Source organism: Alexandromys fortis, unplaced genomic scaffold (assembly GCF_014885135.2).
Source record: "Alexandromys fortis isolate MF-2015 unplaced genomic scaffold, M_Fortis_MF-2015_v1.1 scaffold_5, whole genome shotgun sequence".
In the NCBI taxonomy this organism is placed as follows: domain Eukaryota; kingdom Metazoa; phylum Chordata; class Mammalia; order Rodentia; family Cricetidae; genus Alexandromys; species Alexandromys fortis.
Window position 1 is genome coordinate 23,107,928 of NW_026067924.1, and position 18,555 is coordinate 23,126,482.

Below are 18,555 nucleotides of genomic sequence, written 5' to 3' on the forward strand. Positions count from 1 at the left end.
AGGAACTCAGTAAGCACAGGTCCCATTTGCTCTAAATATCCTTCATTATAGGCAGCCCCACTATATAGTACTTCAAGCTTACATAATCAGTATAGTGGGGAACAAACTTGATCTACAATACCTGAAGATTCAGACTTAGGGAAATCTTCAAGTAATAAAATAGTTCCCCGAATTATCAATTAAGGGAGGGACTAGCTTCTTGCTGCTGTGGCCAAGGGCTGAGGCAGTAGGGAGCTGGTCCTGAAGCAACCTGCAAGGAGCAGGGTAGTACGTAAGATTGAGGAACTCACCAATTCATTGACTTTCATCCATTCAACAAACAAAAAGCACCTGTAAGTGTAGGCACTATGCTAGGTGCTGAATCAAATAAAAGAAAAAGCTATGGAGCCTGTTGTGACAAAACATGGTCAGGAGTTACTGCAGAGAGAATAACTCAGCACATCTAAGCAGGCTGTGCAGTTGCAGTTACTCTAGCTGGAAGCAAAGTTCTAACAGTTATAGAAGCTCCAACTAGTATGCTCAACAAAGCTAACCATTTTTAATTTGGAAAAATCACATGCCCACTGCCATTGTTCTAGTTCATTTTCCCTTTGTTTTATGGAGAACGTTTTGGAGCAAGGGACAGTAAATTTTAAAAAACTACAAAACATTCATATCAAAAAACTATTCGGTTGGTTCTTAGACAAAGAATAAATGACAACTATTAACTTGCTTGTGATAAACCATACTTCAATATAAACAGTCCACATGTCAAGTTTTTTGTAAGACAGTCAAATACAAATATAGAGAAAAAGTTAAGATATTCTCTTAAATGTTACTATGTTAAAAGATTTGACTTAATCATCAATTTTGTTTCTATTCCATAAAAAATGAAGTTTGTATTTAACTTAAAACATTTGACTAGTAATCAACACCCCCTACACAGATTAGCTGTTATAAAAATACTTGTAAAACACAAATCCAAGCAACAAAATGTTTGATAACTGATTTTTTTTGACCAGCTGTGATAAATTATGCACTATGATAAATGCTGAGAATATAAAAATACTAATAAGATAGGAAACCTCTCTTTCAGAAGCTTACAAATAAATTAGTAAAAGAGAAAAACAGGCAATAAACCTAAATAAGAGTGGGGGAGACAGAGAGAGATGCATGTATGAAAGCACATATAAAAATACATAGGAAAAAGTACACAAGAAAGTTGAACTTCAGAGAATGAAGAGATAAAGTTTCCTAATCTGAGGAATGTTATGTTCTTGGAGTTTGGAAACTGACCAAAGTTTGCCAGGCAGTACCACCACTACTACCATACACACATGGGAAACAGCGGGAGGAGCAGAAGTACTACCGTGTGAAAATGAGAAGCATCTAGGGATATAGGATGACGCTGCTACAGCTCAGAGTTCACAGGGAAAGAACAGAAACAGTGAGAGATGGGCAGAGGCTGGACCGTCATGGAAGTTTTACATTTTGTGCGTGAATTTTATACTTTGAAAAGAACAACTGTCTTTACAGATTATAAATATGGGATTGGTCATTCTGACTTTTAATTGTTTATAAAATACTGGAGGTAGAAGCCAGGCCCTCCAGCATGGCAGGCAAGAACACAGACAATACCCCAACCTCAGCTCTCACTTTAACACTGAAAATAAAGAGGAGAACTAGGCCAGACTGAAAGAGAAAGATATCTATGCTATCCTTTGTCACTGCACTCTAAAATATAACTTTCAAAAAAACTCCTAGGTCATTAACTATGTACTTCAATTAAGTGATAAAATCTCCAAATTGAAAACATTACATATTCACCAAAAATTACTATGATTTTCCAAAAAGAAAACACAGTTCACTTCATGGTCAAAATAGTAGGTGTTATCTACACACCATTTACTCAGTAATCTTTTGTGTTAGAATACCTGTCACCTGGACACATGAAATCACAATAAAATCTAAAACTTTAACTCCATGACCAAAATTAATGTATAAGGAAACGCATATGTATGAAATTAAATAATGTTTTTCATTCTGTGAATCTAAAAGACGCCAACCTTCACTTTTTCTTTAATGTTGGCTGGACATTATTCTGAACACTATTCCTAGTGCTTCGGGAATTATGAAGATGCACACCTATCATGAGGTGCAGCTACAGACATGACAGTGCAAAACATGTTAACGACTAGGTGGTACTTTAGTTATCTTATAAAGTAAAGGCACCCCCGAATCACCTAGGTGGAGAGTACGACACTACTCTGAATCCCCTAAGCCTACACTTCTGTTTTCAGGTAAGAAGCAAACAACTTGATAAAGCAAAATTTTATGATGAAAAGATTCCTAACAGTAAAACATTACTTAACATTTTAAAAGGCATCAAAATATCAAGTTTTTAATTTACCTCTTCTTCACTGCTATTATCTTCTTTCTCTTTTTCATCATCTTCCTCCTCCTCCTCTTCCTCAGCTTCGCTGCTGGAGCTATCTTCTTTCAACTCAGTCTTCCAGTTAGCAGGAATAGTTCTACTTTTGTGAAACTCAAGCGCCTGATCAAAGGCTACAAATACACCATAATGTTAGGAAACTGGACAGATTAAAACAACTGAATTAAAAAATGTTAACTATTTATAAAAGCTGTGGTACCAGCACTGACATCTGTCAAATGTGTGCTAGATTCCTGGCTCTATACTAAAAGCTGTCTTATGAAGCCACTCAATCCTTTTGATCTTATTTATACACAGGAGACCCACTTTAAAACTAGGCAAGTCAACTGGAAGGATTCTCGAATTCAAACAAATACAAGAGGAAACAAGGAATTTTCTTCTTTTAAACAGATATTAAGTTTATATACTAAAAACAATTTTAAAATAGATAAGCCACGATGTTTTATTCAACAATTACTAACATTACCACATGTTACCACATGCACAAAAATCTAGCCAAAAATGTTCTCTGCAACTCTAACAGAACCAAACTAGAGCTTAAACTAAAATTGGCTAAAAACAATTAGTCTCTTTTTATACTACATGGTATTAATTATAAATCATAATTTGTTCTAATTTTTAAGTAAGTCTATCAATCCTTGATAGGTAAGGAAATGTGGAAATAGTAATTTACAATGGTATAAAAGAAATAATAAAAGCAATCACAATCTTACCATTAGAGCCTTGACTAGGAATATGTTAGCAGAGTTAACAAATCAAAATTATTCAGATTCTTACTTTGTCATTCCTATAAACCAATAGTGAATTTACTAGGCAAAATTCACATTATTAAAATAGCTAATGTTTTTTAACTAATGTTCCTGATTATTACCTTAATAAGAACTTTTACAAAAAAAAAGAAGCATGAGTTTTCAAAACATAAATCTACTGAAAAATGTTAATAAAGTAAAAGAAGACTTAAAATCAAGAAAATTAATTTATGTCAGGCAGTGGCGGCACATGACTTTAATCCCAGCACTTGGGCGACAGAGGCAGGTGGTTCTCATTGAGTTTGAAGCCAGCCTGGTCTACAGAGTGAGTTCCAGGACAGCCAGGACTGTTACAGAGAAAAACCCTATCTTAGAAAAAAAAAATATTTAAAAAATTTTTAAAAAGATTAATTTATAATACAATTAAACAGGTTTTAAATTATAATCTTTTCAAGATTATTTCCTTACCTTGTTTTAATACAGCATCAGGTTTTGGTGCAGTGTCACTAGTAATTTCATGGACATCTTTTCTTGGAACTGAAGTACTGCATTATTCAATCATAAAGATGAGAAAATGAGAGATTAAGACAGCAGTCATCAAATCATAGACAAATATCAAAAAAGATGAGAACACTATTATGAGTAATAAAAACAACTGTACATAGTACTATAAGTCCCAAATCACACACTGTCTGTGGAACGATCCTGCATTAAGATTTGTTTCATTTACACCTGGGTTCAAATTCCAGAACCAAAAGAAAAGGTATCAAATAACTGTCTAGAAACAAATGCTGAACCTCTAATGTAATAATGAAAACAAGCATTTGGATGGCATAACACATAAATTAAATGAGGAAGAGTCAACAGTAAAACTTGTCATTATCTTGGGATAATAATGAGATTAGTTTAAAAGAGGAAGAAAATATGCCTGTTAATAAAACAACTTTCTCTAGTTTTTGTTTGCTATGGGGGTATCTCAACAATGTCTCAAGAACTATTTCAGAATGACAAATTAACTTCTAAAATAAAGTTAGGCTTCTTATGGAACGCTTCAACCCTAAGGAGAGTTATGCAAAAAAATGGAACATGTTAAATGATAAATATCATTTATTCTCTTATTAAAATAAACTAAAATTTGACTTCTATATATTTGAGTTGTACTAATAACCAACCCCCTTCCCCAAAAAAAGCCCAAATGTCATTCCAAATACAATTTTCAGTGTTCCATCTCTTTAAAACTTTGTTTTGTGGCTAGAAAGAAGGCTCAGGGGTTAAGAGCTCCAGCTCTTCTTCAAAAAGACTGGAATTTGATCCCTAACAATGATAAGGAGGCTCACTATTGTCTGCAACTCTAGTTCCAGGGGATCTGACATCCTCTTCTAGCCACCAAGGGAAAAAGAAACACAAATGTGTATACAGACATACATGTAGGGAAAATATCCATACATGTAAAATTAAATTTTTATCTTTCATTAAAAAATTTTCAGATACACATAAAAATGGATAAGAATTATGCAAATCAGTCTCAGACACCTCAATATGGCATCACAGGAGTCAGAACCTCCGCCACTGTTTCATCTCTGTTCCTTCCTCCCTCCCACCTCCACACAATATACACTTCAACTGTCATTATCAATCTTTAAAACACTTTAATAAAAGCATATTATTAGATATCTAAACATGACCTTTTATAGTTTTAGCCAGGTATAACTAACAAATGAAACTGTATATATTTAAAGCATACATGATAATTTGACACACATATACTTTAAGAAATGATTGCCACATCTCAATTAATTAACACATCTATTACTTTACACAGTTCTCTTTTTAGGAAATGAGTGAGGCGTGAGAATTCCAAGTATGTAAGAAGGTGTCAAGAACTACAACTGTCACAGTCTATGTAAGACTCGGAAGCATGAACCTGACATCTTATGTCCTTTAACTACCATTTCCCCATCCCTCTACTCCCAAATGTAATTTATTCCTTAATAAGAAACAAGTACTCAAATTTTGGTGCTGAAATTTATCTGATTATCTCAACTTCGCTAAAGTTGTTTTCGTAGCTTATTTTCAAAATTACTTCTTAGAACTTGAAAACATAAGCACTAAATCTCAAGAAGTGGTTAGTTACTTAAAAATATTGACACCTAGTGAGGCTCAGGAGAGAATTACTTGGCTTCAGCTGGGCATGGTAGCATGGTACTAGAGGGCTGAAGCGGTATGAAACTGAACCCATGAGAGAGAACAGGCTGGGGAACAAAAGGGAGAAAAAGAGAAACACAGTTTTTGTATCTATTTAATTCTTTAAAGTAAAACTAAAAATTTAGAATTCTTTTCTTTAGGGAAAAAAAACTCCAAGAAAGACTACTTTCTTGCAATATAGAATGCATTTTTAAAAAATCAATTAAAATTCTTAGATCATTGTAGAAGTCATGCATTAGCCAATATATCAGTGGTTTTCAAACTTCCTCATGCTGTGACCTTTAATACAGTTCCTCAAGTTGCTGTGACCCCTGATCATAAAATAATTTTCATTGCTACTTCACAACTGTAATTTTATTTTCTGATGGTCCTAGGCAATCCCTGCAAAAGGGTCATTCGACCCCCAAAGGGGTCACAACACAAAGGTTGAGAGACACTGCAAGAGATCTTATTTAGAAATAAGGAATAATAAATAATCAAGAACAAACCTTAGGACCCAGTGGTAGATACACAGCCCAGTAGGTAGATACTTGAGTATCTAACAGCTACCTAACAGCTCAACTGAGTCCCCACCAGTAGGTAGATATTGAGTATCTAACAGCTACCTAACAGCTCAACTGAGTCCCCATAACCCATGTGAAGAAGAGAGAAATAACTCCTACAAGAAGTCTTCCGACCTCTACATGTACACTATGACACTAACACACCTCCCCCCATCATAAGTAAATAAGTAACACCAAAAATATGGTATATTAGTAGACCATTAGTTCCATTAAACATCAAATCTGTCTAAATGAGCCACCAGTTATAGATGATAAAAATACTGCTAAGAGTCTATAATAGCAGAACTAATGAGTAAAGAAAGACACAGTAAGACTTCCAGAGAGTGTGAAAGCCATTCTCTTTGAAATATACCTCTTCAAAAATTAAAGACCTAAGGTCAAAAGAAATAACTAACCTCACTTCATTTACCACCTTAATTAGAAACACTTGGCTTATGCAGGATAAATTTCTAAAAATCACATGACCAATACTTACAATTTGCCATCTTTGAAAGATCGAACAAGAATATTGTCTTTTTTCACAGCAATCTCATCACTACAGTCAGGACAAACCACCTTTAAAAGAAAGTGTAGAACTATCATAAGTGAAAGTATATTTTCAGTTATTTCCATGCCTGCTAGCTAAATGTTTCTGAAGGGGTAGGGCAACACTATGTGGCTGAAAAGAGAACAAGGGTCCAGAGTTCTCAGAGTCTCATTTACCGTATCATATGTTAAGCCTTCAAGAAAAACTCAAAAATTTAGAGAATGATCTAACACAAAAGTATATCTCGGCAAAGGGACACACATCTTTAATCCTAGCACCAGGAACAGAGGCAAGCAGGTCTCTTGAGCTCCAGGCCAGGGTGGTCCATGAGTTCAATCCTGAGAACCTACACAGTGTTAGGAGAAAACTAACTCCAATAAGCTGTCTTCTGACATCACATGCACAATGTAGGTAGGGCCATGGCAAATCCCCCAAGGAATAAATGCAACTTAAAAATTAAAATAAATAATAAATTATTGGGCCAGTGAGATGGCTCAGTGAGACAGCTCCTGTTGTCAAGCCTGACAATCTGGGTTAAATTACCGGGAACTAGCACTGTAAGAGAGAGCTAATTTTCACAAATTGTCCTCTGACCTCCACAGGCCAGTGAGCACATAAACACACCCCCAAAATAGATTAGATTAGATTAGATTAGATTAGACTGATAGATAGGTACACAGGTAGGTAGGTGGGCGGAAGGATGGATGGATGGACGGACTGACAGACAGACAGATGATGTATTAATAAAAATGTCTTCCGATGAAGAAAATAACCCACATAAGGGTAACGGCTGAAAGCTACAACTACTGCAATTACCTAGGTGAGTAGTGGCTTGCATGTCAAGTAACAGCAACAGAAAATTAAAGCACCAAAAGCAGAAAGGTGAGAGTTTTTGTCTTTTACAAATGGCATAAAAAAGGAAAGCCACTGAAGGAGACAAGAGGAGGGGGGAAAAAACGTTGGGACTCAAGCTTCAAGGTGACTAACAAATATACAAGTCTGGTACTCAGCCAAGTTAAGAAACTCTGGGAACCAAGGTGTTAACATGCCAAGTGTGGTGGTGACACTTCAGGAGGCAGAGGCAGGAATATCAGTAGTTCAAGGCTGCCCTCAACTACAACATCAAGTTTGAGGCCAGTCTTGTCTAAGACCTATCTGAAAATTAAAAAAAAAAAAAAAATCAAAAAACATGTATTAGGATTCTGAAACTTGCAGCCCATGAACCTCAGTTTTCCATGATCTATAGATTTTGCAAATACACATACATTCATATGGTCATCACATATTATTTCCTGGTACCAACTAAAGAGAACAGTCACATTTTACGAACTTTGAATCACAACACTATAATTAATTGGAGAACTTAATAAAGAATGAAAAGGGGGACCATGAAACCACCAAACTTGAGATTTCCTTACTTTAAAAAGGAAATGTACATCACTTATTTCTTAGTTTCAATTAAGATTAAATGAAGCTAATTATCTTGTCCAAAAAAGGGAAAAAACTACACTTTCATTGGGTATTGTGACTCAGCCTAGTGATTCCAGCACATGGGAGGCTTAAGGCAGGAAGTTCTTTCCTTCAAAGTCTGCCTAAATACATAGGGGGAAAAAATCTTATCTCAAGAAGTAACAAAAGACAGGCTAGAGAGGTGCCTCAGTTAAGATTACTTCATGCTCTTCCAGCAGGCCAAAGTTTCACTCCTAATACCCATATCATGTGGCTCACATCCACTTGTAACCAATGTTAACTAACCTCATGGGTACCCTTGTATTCATGGTATAGATTCACACAGAAACACAGACACATAAAATGATTTAAATTTAACTTTAAAAAAAAAGGAAGAAAGAAAGAAATTTCAAAAATTCTCAGGCTGGGAGATGGGTCAAGTATTTGTCATATAAGCATTAGGACATAAACTAGGATCCCTAGCAATTACATAAAGCCGGGAATGGCTGGGTAGTTGTGGCACCTGCCTTTAATCCCAGCAATCAGGAGGCAGAGGCAGGCAGATCTCTGAGTTCAAGGCCAGTCTGGCCAACAAAGTGAGCTCCCTTACGGCCAAGGCTGCACAGAGAAACGCTTGGGGGCGGTGCGGGGGGGGGGGGGGGGGGGGGGGGGGGGGGGGGGAGAAAAGCATACGGACAGTGGTGGCCACCCTGAAAGAAGGAGGATGTGCAGGAGAGTGGGGGGGGGGGGGGGGGGGGGGGGGGGGGGGGGTAGCTAGGCCTGGGTGGTATACACAGGTAACAACAGCACTTAGAAGGTGGGAGGGTCAAGAATTTAAAGTCAACCTAATTACACAAGCAACTGGAAGCCAAACTCAACTACGTGAAACTTTGTTTTAAAAATGGAGAAGGGAAGTGAATGCCTCAACAGTAAGGTGGCTTAGTGGGAAAGAGAACTTGTTGCTCCTGCACAGGACCCAAGTTCGATTTCTAGCAGCCACTTGGCAGCTCTGTTTCTGATTTCAAGAGACCCAGCACCCTCTTCTGGCCTTCAATGGTAGATATACATACATAAAAGCAAATATTCATAAGCAAAAAATAAGAATAAATTTAATGTATGTTATGTATATAAGCGCTCTAACTGAATACAGAGCCAGCATGTTAGAAAAGGGCATTAGATCCCACTATATGGTTGTGAACCACTGTGTGTGTTCTGATTACACTCAGTATTAAGACCCACTACTCTTAACTGCAGAGCCATCTCTGCAGCTGCCCCCAAACACATTTTTTTTTAAAAAAAAAAAAAAAAAAAAAAGTAAAACCTTTCATACTCAAATACTCACCAGTGCAGGAAACCATAGAGCTTTCTTTTTATCCAAACTAACATAATCTACACAAACAACTTTGCCTAGTAGCTCATCAGTCTGTTTCCTATCATCATCGTCGTCGTCACTGGATGAGGAGGAAGATTCCTCCTCTGGTCTAGAGAGAGGGGGAAAAAAATAAGACATTCTCATTTATCTTCATGAAGATATATAAACCAATGGTTAGCAGGCTATTTCAGAACTTCCCAACATTCCCCAAAAGCTAAAAATTAACTCTTTGAGATTTCAAATCATTCTCTAAACAGTAACAGCAAGCTTATCTTCAAACAACAGTACATCATATCCCCATAATCGTTTGGCTTTACTATTTTGAAAAAAATAAGGGAAAAGGAAGGCATAGGCATAATAGTGCACACCTATAATTCCAACTGTCAGGAAGATAAGGAGGGAGAGCTGAAGTTTAAGATAGCCTGAGTTTCGTAGCAAGACTTGTCCCAAAAAAAAAAAAAAAAAAAAAAAAAAAACAAAGATTAAGCAGAAAACCAGAATAGAACAACCAGTTCGCAAATCCTCAAGTTGAAGACCCATACTACACATCTCAGTATTATATTCAAGATAGGAGATCCCAGGGTCAAACTGCAAATGTTCAAAAAGATAGTCTTCTGGCAATCCCATTACTGAGAAAACTTAAAAAGGGAGAAGCCAGAGGTTAAGAATACTGGCCATGCTTCCATAGGAACAGGTTAGATTCTCAACACTTACAAGCCTCTCTAATCCCAGTTCCATGGGAACCGATACCACCTCTGGGGACAATGCATATACATAGTGCACAAAAATGCACACTCACGCACGCATAGGCCAAACACCCATACTCAGATTTTCTTTTTAACTGGAAGTCTCAGTGAGGGGCAAGGAGACAATCTAGTTAAGATACTACCATAGCAATCCTTAATAGATGAGCCCAGTTCAGCACACAAAATACACACATAATTCTTTTGTGTTGCTGTAAAATATCTCACAGGAACTGCACTGGGCTACTACATTAGAAAGATGTTAACTATCAAAGAGAAAATATCTGAAATCGGGTACTGTACTCTCTTGACATTAGAAAAAAAAGTTGAATATTGAGTATCGTAACAAAAAAAATCCACAATACTTAAAAAAAAGATTTCTAACAACTAATAGCTCAAATACAATTCTAGTTTCAACAATTCATTATAATTTCAGATAAGTCAGGACCAATTTCATACTTCATGTGTGGTAGACTTTAAAAAGATTAATTTTAGTAAAAAAATTAGTAATGTGTAAGTTCTTCAAGTCAGAACCACTGGGTATATGAACAAAAGCAATCATAAAATATGTTTTTTTTCTGATTTTTGCCAAAAATTAAACTATTAACAGGAATCAGAGATAGACCACTTGCCTTAGCATATCCAAAAGCCCTGGGTTCAATCCCAACCTCCATATTTAGTTATTTAAAAAAATAGAAAGAAAAAGAAAATATAATCTGATCTTTATTTTTAAAAAAGGTACAAAAAATACTAAAAATATCTTTTGAAATCAGACAGCAGCAAAGTTAGCAACTGTTGCACAATCTTGTGAACACACTTAAAACTAATAAATTTGTAAAAGGTTTATAATATGCAAACTAAAGTTACAGATCTGTAACTATGTAATTAAGACATTCATTTTCCAGAAAACTGTTAGCACTGGCATTGGGTAAAACTTACACTCATAAATAACCTTTATTAGGAAAAAAAAATCATCGCAAATTTTGTTAGGCTTTATTCGTCCTCTGATGGGAAGTGACAGCAGAAGCTTGTCTTCTTATTCTACCAGTTAAACAGACTTTAAACAGGTTATTAAAAAGAAAAACAGTAGCAAAAACTAGAGGAGAAAAGTATGGAAACAGTCTATAATTCTAAACATTGCATTTTTTTAGGCAGAATAAAACATAAACCTCTGTCTAGAATAGGAACATAGTAAGGATAAAACTCAGTTCAGTTACACAGTAAGAACAATAACAACTAAGTTATTGTTAAATAATTACAAGGTCATCTTGAACTTAATTAGGATCAACTAAAAGCAGGTGTTAAAATAAGGGGAAGATATCAAAACAGTCAATTTCAGAATAAATGGTGGCAGATTAGCTGGTGTGTGGATTTAAAGTTGCTGAAAGAAAAAACAAAGGTAGTTCTACAATATTGGGACAATGAAGCCCTGAGAAACCTAGGGAAATATAACCTTACATTTGTACAAAAAGACACTGCTTATTTTGGTTGTTTGTAGCAAGGTCTCATTATATATCCCAGGTTGGTTGCAAATTTTGCTATCTATCTGCTTCAGCCTCCCAAGAGCTAGGATGACAAGTAACCACCATATCATGCCTGGCTAACAATATATTTGAAATGACCGTTGTTACAACTACAATGAAGACCTTTTTCAATAGAGTAATTGAAAAGGAAATGAAGGTCACAAGAACTCCCTTAAGATTTAGGTCCAAAAATTTGTTGTAGAGCTAAGAAACAGGAGAATGAACTCTGAGGAAATGTAGGTAAAGAGGTGAAAATTTCAAACCGTGATATTTTTGTTTACGATACTCATAAACTAAGGCAGAAAACACCAAGCAAGAACTGTGAGAACCCTCAGCAGTGAAACCAACCAACCACAACAGTGAGAGGTGAGCAACAGCTAGTAAAACCAGTAACAAACAGGAGTGGGCTTCATCTCAAAACCCTCAGTTTTCAAATGTCACACATGTCTAACACAATCCCAAAGCCCATCTCTCATTGCATGCTGAGATTCTTAAGAGAAAAACTAAAAACTACTGATTTAACAAGTTTACTAGTTAATAAGAAGCAGCACCTACAAAATTCATTCTTATGTTCAATGTAGAACTGTTTTTTCTTTAACACTAAAGACTTTCTAATAGATCTTTTAGCCATCTTAATAGATCAAATCTATGTGATATTCCATATTAAACCTATTTTAAATTTATTCTTTCATTTCTGGGATATCTGTAAAATGGAAAAATATTGAAATCTTACTGCAATTTTCAAAATTAAAAAAAAAATATTCTTAGCTGAATGGTGGTGATGAATACCTTAAATCGCAGGTAGAGGGCGGTGTATCTCTGTGAGTTCCAGGACATTCAGGACACCCAGGGGGGAGATTTCTTTACATACTGACATTTGATCCTAATATGTTTACATATAAGTACATGGTAATTCTATTTAGTCCTTGCATTCTAGGCTTTGCACTGGGAATGCTCAGTAACGTCTATCCAAATAGCCTCAAACCTGAATGCCTGAATCTAAAACACTTCATATATAAACTGTGTGTGTGTGCACATGCATACATTAATTTATAATATAAATTAATTTATTTTCAAAATTCTAAGAGAGTTCATACTATGACCCTGATTTTACAGATAAAAACTGAAGCACAGCATGAGAAGATTAACCTGCTAAAGTCACACAGCAGCAAGTTTCACACTCACCACTCTGGTATCACCAGTTAGTTATTAAAACATGAAAATACTCTAAAAACTATGGGAAGATTAATGATCAATGATAAAACATTAACTTATTAATTTTCAAAGCTATTAAAACATTCCACAATTCACATGCTTCAATGAATACTTTGTGGCAATGTAATAATCCTCTCAAAATTCAAAGACAGCACATCAGAATTACAAATAATATTCACAATGAAGGTCATTCTTACTAATACCACCATACTTTTTCTTTTTTCTTTCTTTTCAAGACACAGTGTTACTATGTAGCCCGGGCTGATCTAGAACTTAGAGATCCACATGCTCTGCCTCCCAGGTGATGGTTTTAAGGGCATGTGCTGCTGCATCAGACCTAACATTTATTTTCAGTTTATTTTCCTCTGTTTGAAATATCCAATTTTAAAATGTCATACAGAAAAGAATTAAAAAAAAAAAGCTGTAACTCAAGTATACTAAAAAATAATCAATTCACCAGCAATGTAACAAGACAAATTTTCTGGCAACTAAAGAAAACAATTTTTAGAAGATTCAGAGAATAAATGCATAAATCAAATTACAGTAAGATAGGAAATAAGTAGCAATAAATATTTTTTCAAGGCAGTGATTAGTGGTTTTCTAATTTCACTCCTCAAATGAGGGTTTATTTACATTTAAAATTAATTTGGAAAGTAACTGAAGTACTCTACCTAAGCAAAATCAAATTTTTCAGTTGAACAAGAAAAGCCTGTGGGACAAAGGTGAGCTCAAGCCCCAGTTCTCCTTCCTGTGTCTTAAAATAATTTTCTTAATCTCAAATTTTATTAATTTGTTTATTTACGTGTGTGTGTGTGTGTGTGTGTGTGTGTGTGTGTGTGTGTGTTAAGTATCCATGCGTGTACAGCAGTAAGGGAAGACAACCATGGAAGCCAAGTCATTGAATCCCCTGGAGCTGAAGTTACAGTAGTTGCCCAATGTGAGTACTGGAACTAAACTCTGGTCCTCTGAAAGGGAAGCAATAGTTCTTAACTGCTGAGCCATCTCTCCAGATACCTATCTATCTTCACAAGTAAGGTTGAAATTAAATAATATGAGTGTATTTACCCACCTTCCATCTTAAGGGTTCAGAAATAATCAAGATTTTAATATCTGACTTTATATACTGAAAGCATTCACTTAAGGTTTTTAATAATTCAACATAGTATTTGTTTATAGTTGTTTAACAATAGTTTCAGATTATATTTTTATTTTGTAATTTTTAGTCCAAATCATTAATTTTCTAAAGGAAATTTCTGAAAGAATAAATTTTAAAATTATATTGTTGTCCCATTCACTCCAACTTGTTTCTTGCTTCATAGAAGTTGTTTCCAACTCTTTAAGATATTTGTTTCATAGGTACTAATAAAGAAAACCACCACTACAAAAATAATAGGAGATGAAATTTTTTATCGATGACATTTGATAAATACAAAGAATTTAGGAGATTCATAAAAGAAAAATCATATCTGGTTTCAAAGTAAAAAGTAGGAGACAAAATGGTGACAGAGTAAGCAGAGCAGTCATAGGGAAGGGAGAAAACACCGTGGTGAAAAGCATGAAAACCAGCAAACGAGCTGATGGGGACAATTGACTAGTTTCACTCCAAAAGCAGCATCAATATATATGAAAAAATACCAGAGTCAAACCCAGCTGTTAAGGCTGGAGGGCATGCATGGAGCTCAGGTCCAGGATGAGGGGTGTGAATCGCTATTAGAACTGACATCACCAGAAGATCTCATGAGCATTTTTTTTGCAAATTACAATTTAAAAATCATAACTATTAAGACAATAAATACTAGAAAGAGAAATGAGTTCAAATTCACTAACAGTTATAAAAATTGACTTACATATGATTAGATCTTCTTCCTCTATTTGTTTTCTTTCCTATGACTGGAGTGCCAAAATGCTCAGGGTTGGTGAGTGGGAGCTGGTCTAGTGTCTGTGGGTGAGAACACAAACCCATCAAAAGTTATTACTTTGCAAGTGTTTTTTTTTTCTTCATTTTAAACCAAACCAGTGAAATACTCATGTTTTAAAATAAAATTTTTTACACTCAAAGAAGGGTAGGATACATCTTTTTTAATGAAAAACTTCTAGCTTTAAAGATATTAGAATAAAGATGAATGAGGCCATACTTGGAGAGAGGAAGAAGAGATGGAAAAAAGCCCTGGTTGCCTGGATAGAAGACTCATTAGCTATTAGAAGGCCACACACACCAAAAAAAAAAAAAAAATCATTAAAATAGAAAATAACCAATAGCTTACTCAAAACACACATGTGAAGGAAGACTCCTACTTATAATGGTTCATTCCTAGGATAAGGCCAACCATAGCACAAAATTGTTCCTTGCCCTTAGCAAATCAGAATCCATTAAAAAAAATTTAATAAGTAATCAAACTAATCATCAAGAAAGATAAGCACCAGAAGCTTGAAAGGAGGCTCCAAAGAAGATACATTATAACTTGTCAAATGTTTTCTATAATAAATCTTTTCTAACAAAAATGTTTAAAAATAACTTTGAATATTTAATTTCTTGTTTTCCTTTTTAATCTACATCACAAAATATAATTGCTGTTATGAAAATGAGTATTCCTTCCTTGATATTAATAACACATCTCACCAAAATGTTTTACTTTTCATGAGCTTCTCTTGTCCATTTTTCAGCCTTTATTTCCTGAGAAGTATATCTAAAAATCTAACGACGCTATCCTAATTAATGACCCTTAGATGGTCAGTATTGAGGATATGTTTATTTTCCTTTCACAAGACTGTACACGAGATTGTGAGCAAGCGCACACACACACATGCACACAGACGCTTTTATTCCTCCCTTTCCCACCAACAGAATGTTTGTTAGAAGATAGTTATCTGAGTGCTGGAGAAATGATGGGTTCCTGGGGAAACTATCAGGACAGAAGTAAGGCTGAGGAGCTATTTAAGGTAAGATTTCTTAAAGTCACATATTAGAGTATTATAAAAGGTGTCTGTGACAGGGCAGAGCACTTGTCGATCATGCACAAAGACTTAAGTTTGATAGTGAGCACCCTCCAAGAGAAACCAAATAAAGAGAAAGGAATATACAGATATAGCTTCTATATACTCTCCTTATCAAGCTTTAATATAGTAACATTATAAAATATTTCTCACTGCTTAACTAATATATTTTTCCCCTCTAGTAGAGGGTAAGCTACTCAAGTAGACACCCACATCCACACAGCTCCATCAGTGTCCTTAGCACAGCACTGGCACATGGAAAGGAGTTAATGCATTATACTCCTATTATTCTAACTTTCCTTCAGCAAAACATCAATCAAAATGTCTTATCTGCACAGACACAGAGAAAACACCCTCCTTGGAGGCATATCTTCTGTTCAACTATTTCAGGTTATACCTGCCTTATGAATCCAGCTTCAAAATTCTCTTTTTAATTTAACTTATTTCGAGACAAGGTTTTTTTTGAGCACTGGCTGTCCTAGAACTTACTCTGTAGACCATGCTGGCCTTGAACTCAACCTGCTTTTACTTCCCAAGTACTGGGATTAACTGTGTGTGCCTCTATCATCTGGCTTAAATTTTTCTGATAAGAGAAAAACTATTATATTAGATATTTCTTTACACGAAGCCTTCATCAGGTGAAAAGTCAGGGTTTTAAGATCCCGTATTTACTTACTATCAGTAACCGGATATGTGTTCTAAGTGAATATTTACATATAAAACTCATAAATGAAGAAAGAGAATTTCATGATGTCACTTGCCCCAAATTAGTCTGACTTGTTATATGTAACCTTCAAAAGCTGGGTATGATGATGCAAGGCTGTAATCCCAGCACTTGGGAGAAAGATAAGAGGTTCATGCCACAGGACAATACATTCCGGGGCTACAAAGGAAACAGCTTCAAAAGGTCAACAAAATAAACCTGTAAAACTAAGCCAAATTGTGATGGCACATACTTATAATCCTAGCACATAGAAGAGGCTTTGAGGAGACAAGAATCAGGAATTTCGAGGTCAACCTTGACTAATTAGCAAGTTCAAAGTCAGTAAGTGCTGCATTGAAGAGACCTTGTCTCAAAGAACAGGGGGAAAAAAACTCTCCTTCAAATACAATCCAATAATTATTCACTAAAGACTCTTGTATAGAAAACACTGCTGGGGAAAGGAGGACTCACCAAGAAAATGTATCTATCCCCCTACAGCAGTTTAAATTTTATATAGGAGAAGTAACAAAAAGATCACATAGCCAGAATATTCCAGCAGAGTGCAAAAAGATAAAGGATGAGTTGACCTAATTTGGGCAAAAAAGCCCATGTGATATGGGAGTTCCCTGTGTGCTGTGATTACCATTAATGAATACAGAAACTGCTTTGGACCTATACCAAGGCAGAACTTAGATAGACAGGGAAAGTTAGGCTGAATACTGGGGAAAAAAAGGGCAGAGTTAGGAGACGCCATGGAGCTGCCGTGCTGAAACTTTGCTAGTAGGCCACAACCTCGTGGTGATATACAGATTAATAGAAATGGGTTAAATTAATATATAAGAGTTAGTCAATAAGAAGCTAAAGCTAATGGGCCAAGCAGTGACTTAGTTAATACAGTTTCTGTGTGATTATTTCGGGTCTAAGCTAGTTGGGCAGCCAGGAACCAACAAGCGGCTCTCTTCTTGCAACATCCATGGAAGATATTACACAGCAGAAAGCATTTCTGGTGGCCTTAAGAGAAGATTCCAGCAAATGGAGAGAATCTGGACTAAACAGGAATCAAAACAGTACAAACCACAGTTTGGAAACATCAAGCACTCTAAAAGTATAGGGAGTGATAGACTCTGAGAAATTTAAAATATAAATGGTACAAAATATGGTCTAATATACAAGTAAGTAATACTTAAGTGTCCCATAACATGCACTCTTCTAAACGAAGAGGACAAAGGTATGACAGTTCAATCACACTATCAGCGCTTTTAACAGAATGAACTGGACCAAGCATATCATGATACTTTATGATGCTGACTCAAGCTTCCAAGTTCAGATCCTTGACCCAGCTTTTAAGTAAAGAACTGATTTTGGTGCTAGAAAGCACTAGTCTGACTAGTTCTGTCCATCAGTCTCCTACAGACAATTAATCAGGGGTAATTAACAACAGTAATCACAAATAACAGAGACTGTAACAATGTGCATAAGTCACTTAGCAAAGCCTCTGGTAGATGAATGTACTTCATTCTGAAATCTGACTAACGAGAACTCAGCTATAGTGCCGGGCACTATAGCAGGAACTATGATCAAAGCAGCAAAGAAGACAAATCACGTTTTTTCGATACATGCTACCTAAGAAGGCAAACCACAAAAACAAACAAATAAAATATACAATTAAATGTCAGTAAATGATTAACATTATGAAAAACAGAGAACACAATGTAAAAGGATAAAGAGGGTGACTTCAGAAAGGGAAGTCAGAGAAAGTTATAGCAATGTTAATATGAAGTAGTTCCTGACTGCTTGTCATCTTTATAGCAATAAACTCTTCTTTTTTAAGTATTTTTATTAATTCTTAAGAAGCCTTTAAACTCTTACACAACCTGAGTGGGATAATAAATCAGACACTTCTTTCTCACAATTATTTATGAATTACATAAAGCTATATAATAATGGTACGGTGACTATAGTCCCAGCACCCAGGATACAGAACCAAGAAAATCATGAGTTCAAGGCCAGCCTGGGAAATCTCTTTTTAAAACAAAGGAAGTAAGGGAGGGAGGAGGGAGGAAGGAGGGGAGAGAGAGAGAG

General features: G+C 35.6%; 1 protein-coding gene across 5 annotated transcripts in view; it reads right to left on the minus strand.

Moving 5' to 3' along the window:
* Arid4b (AT-rich interaction domain 4B) overlaps window positions 1-18,555 on the minus strand; it is a 119,575-nt gene that overhangs the window by 44,389 nt on the left and 56,631 nt on the right. For all 5 annotated transcript variants that reach the window (XR_007591707.1, XM_050142235.1, XM_050142234.1 and 2 more), the window contains exons 7-11: window positions 14,624-14,715; window positions 9,266-9,404; window positions 6,424-6,503; window positions 3,649-3,725; window positions 2,390-2,544 (exon numbers count right to left, since the gene is read on the minus strand). Coding sequence is in view for 4 of the 5 variants with exons in the window: in XM_050142235.1 (XP_049998192.1) it covers window positions 2,390-2,544; window positions 3,649-3,725; window positions 6,424-6,503; window positions 9,266-9,404; window positions 14,624-14,715 (543 nt within the window). In the remaining variant the exon portion in view is untranslated. The remainder of the gene's footprint in view (window positions 1-2,389; window positions 2,545-3,648; window positions 3,726-6,423; window positions 6,504-9,265; window positions 9,405-14,623; window positions 14,716-18,555) is intronic.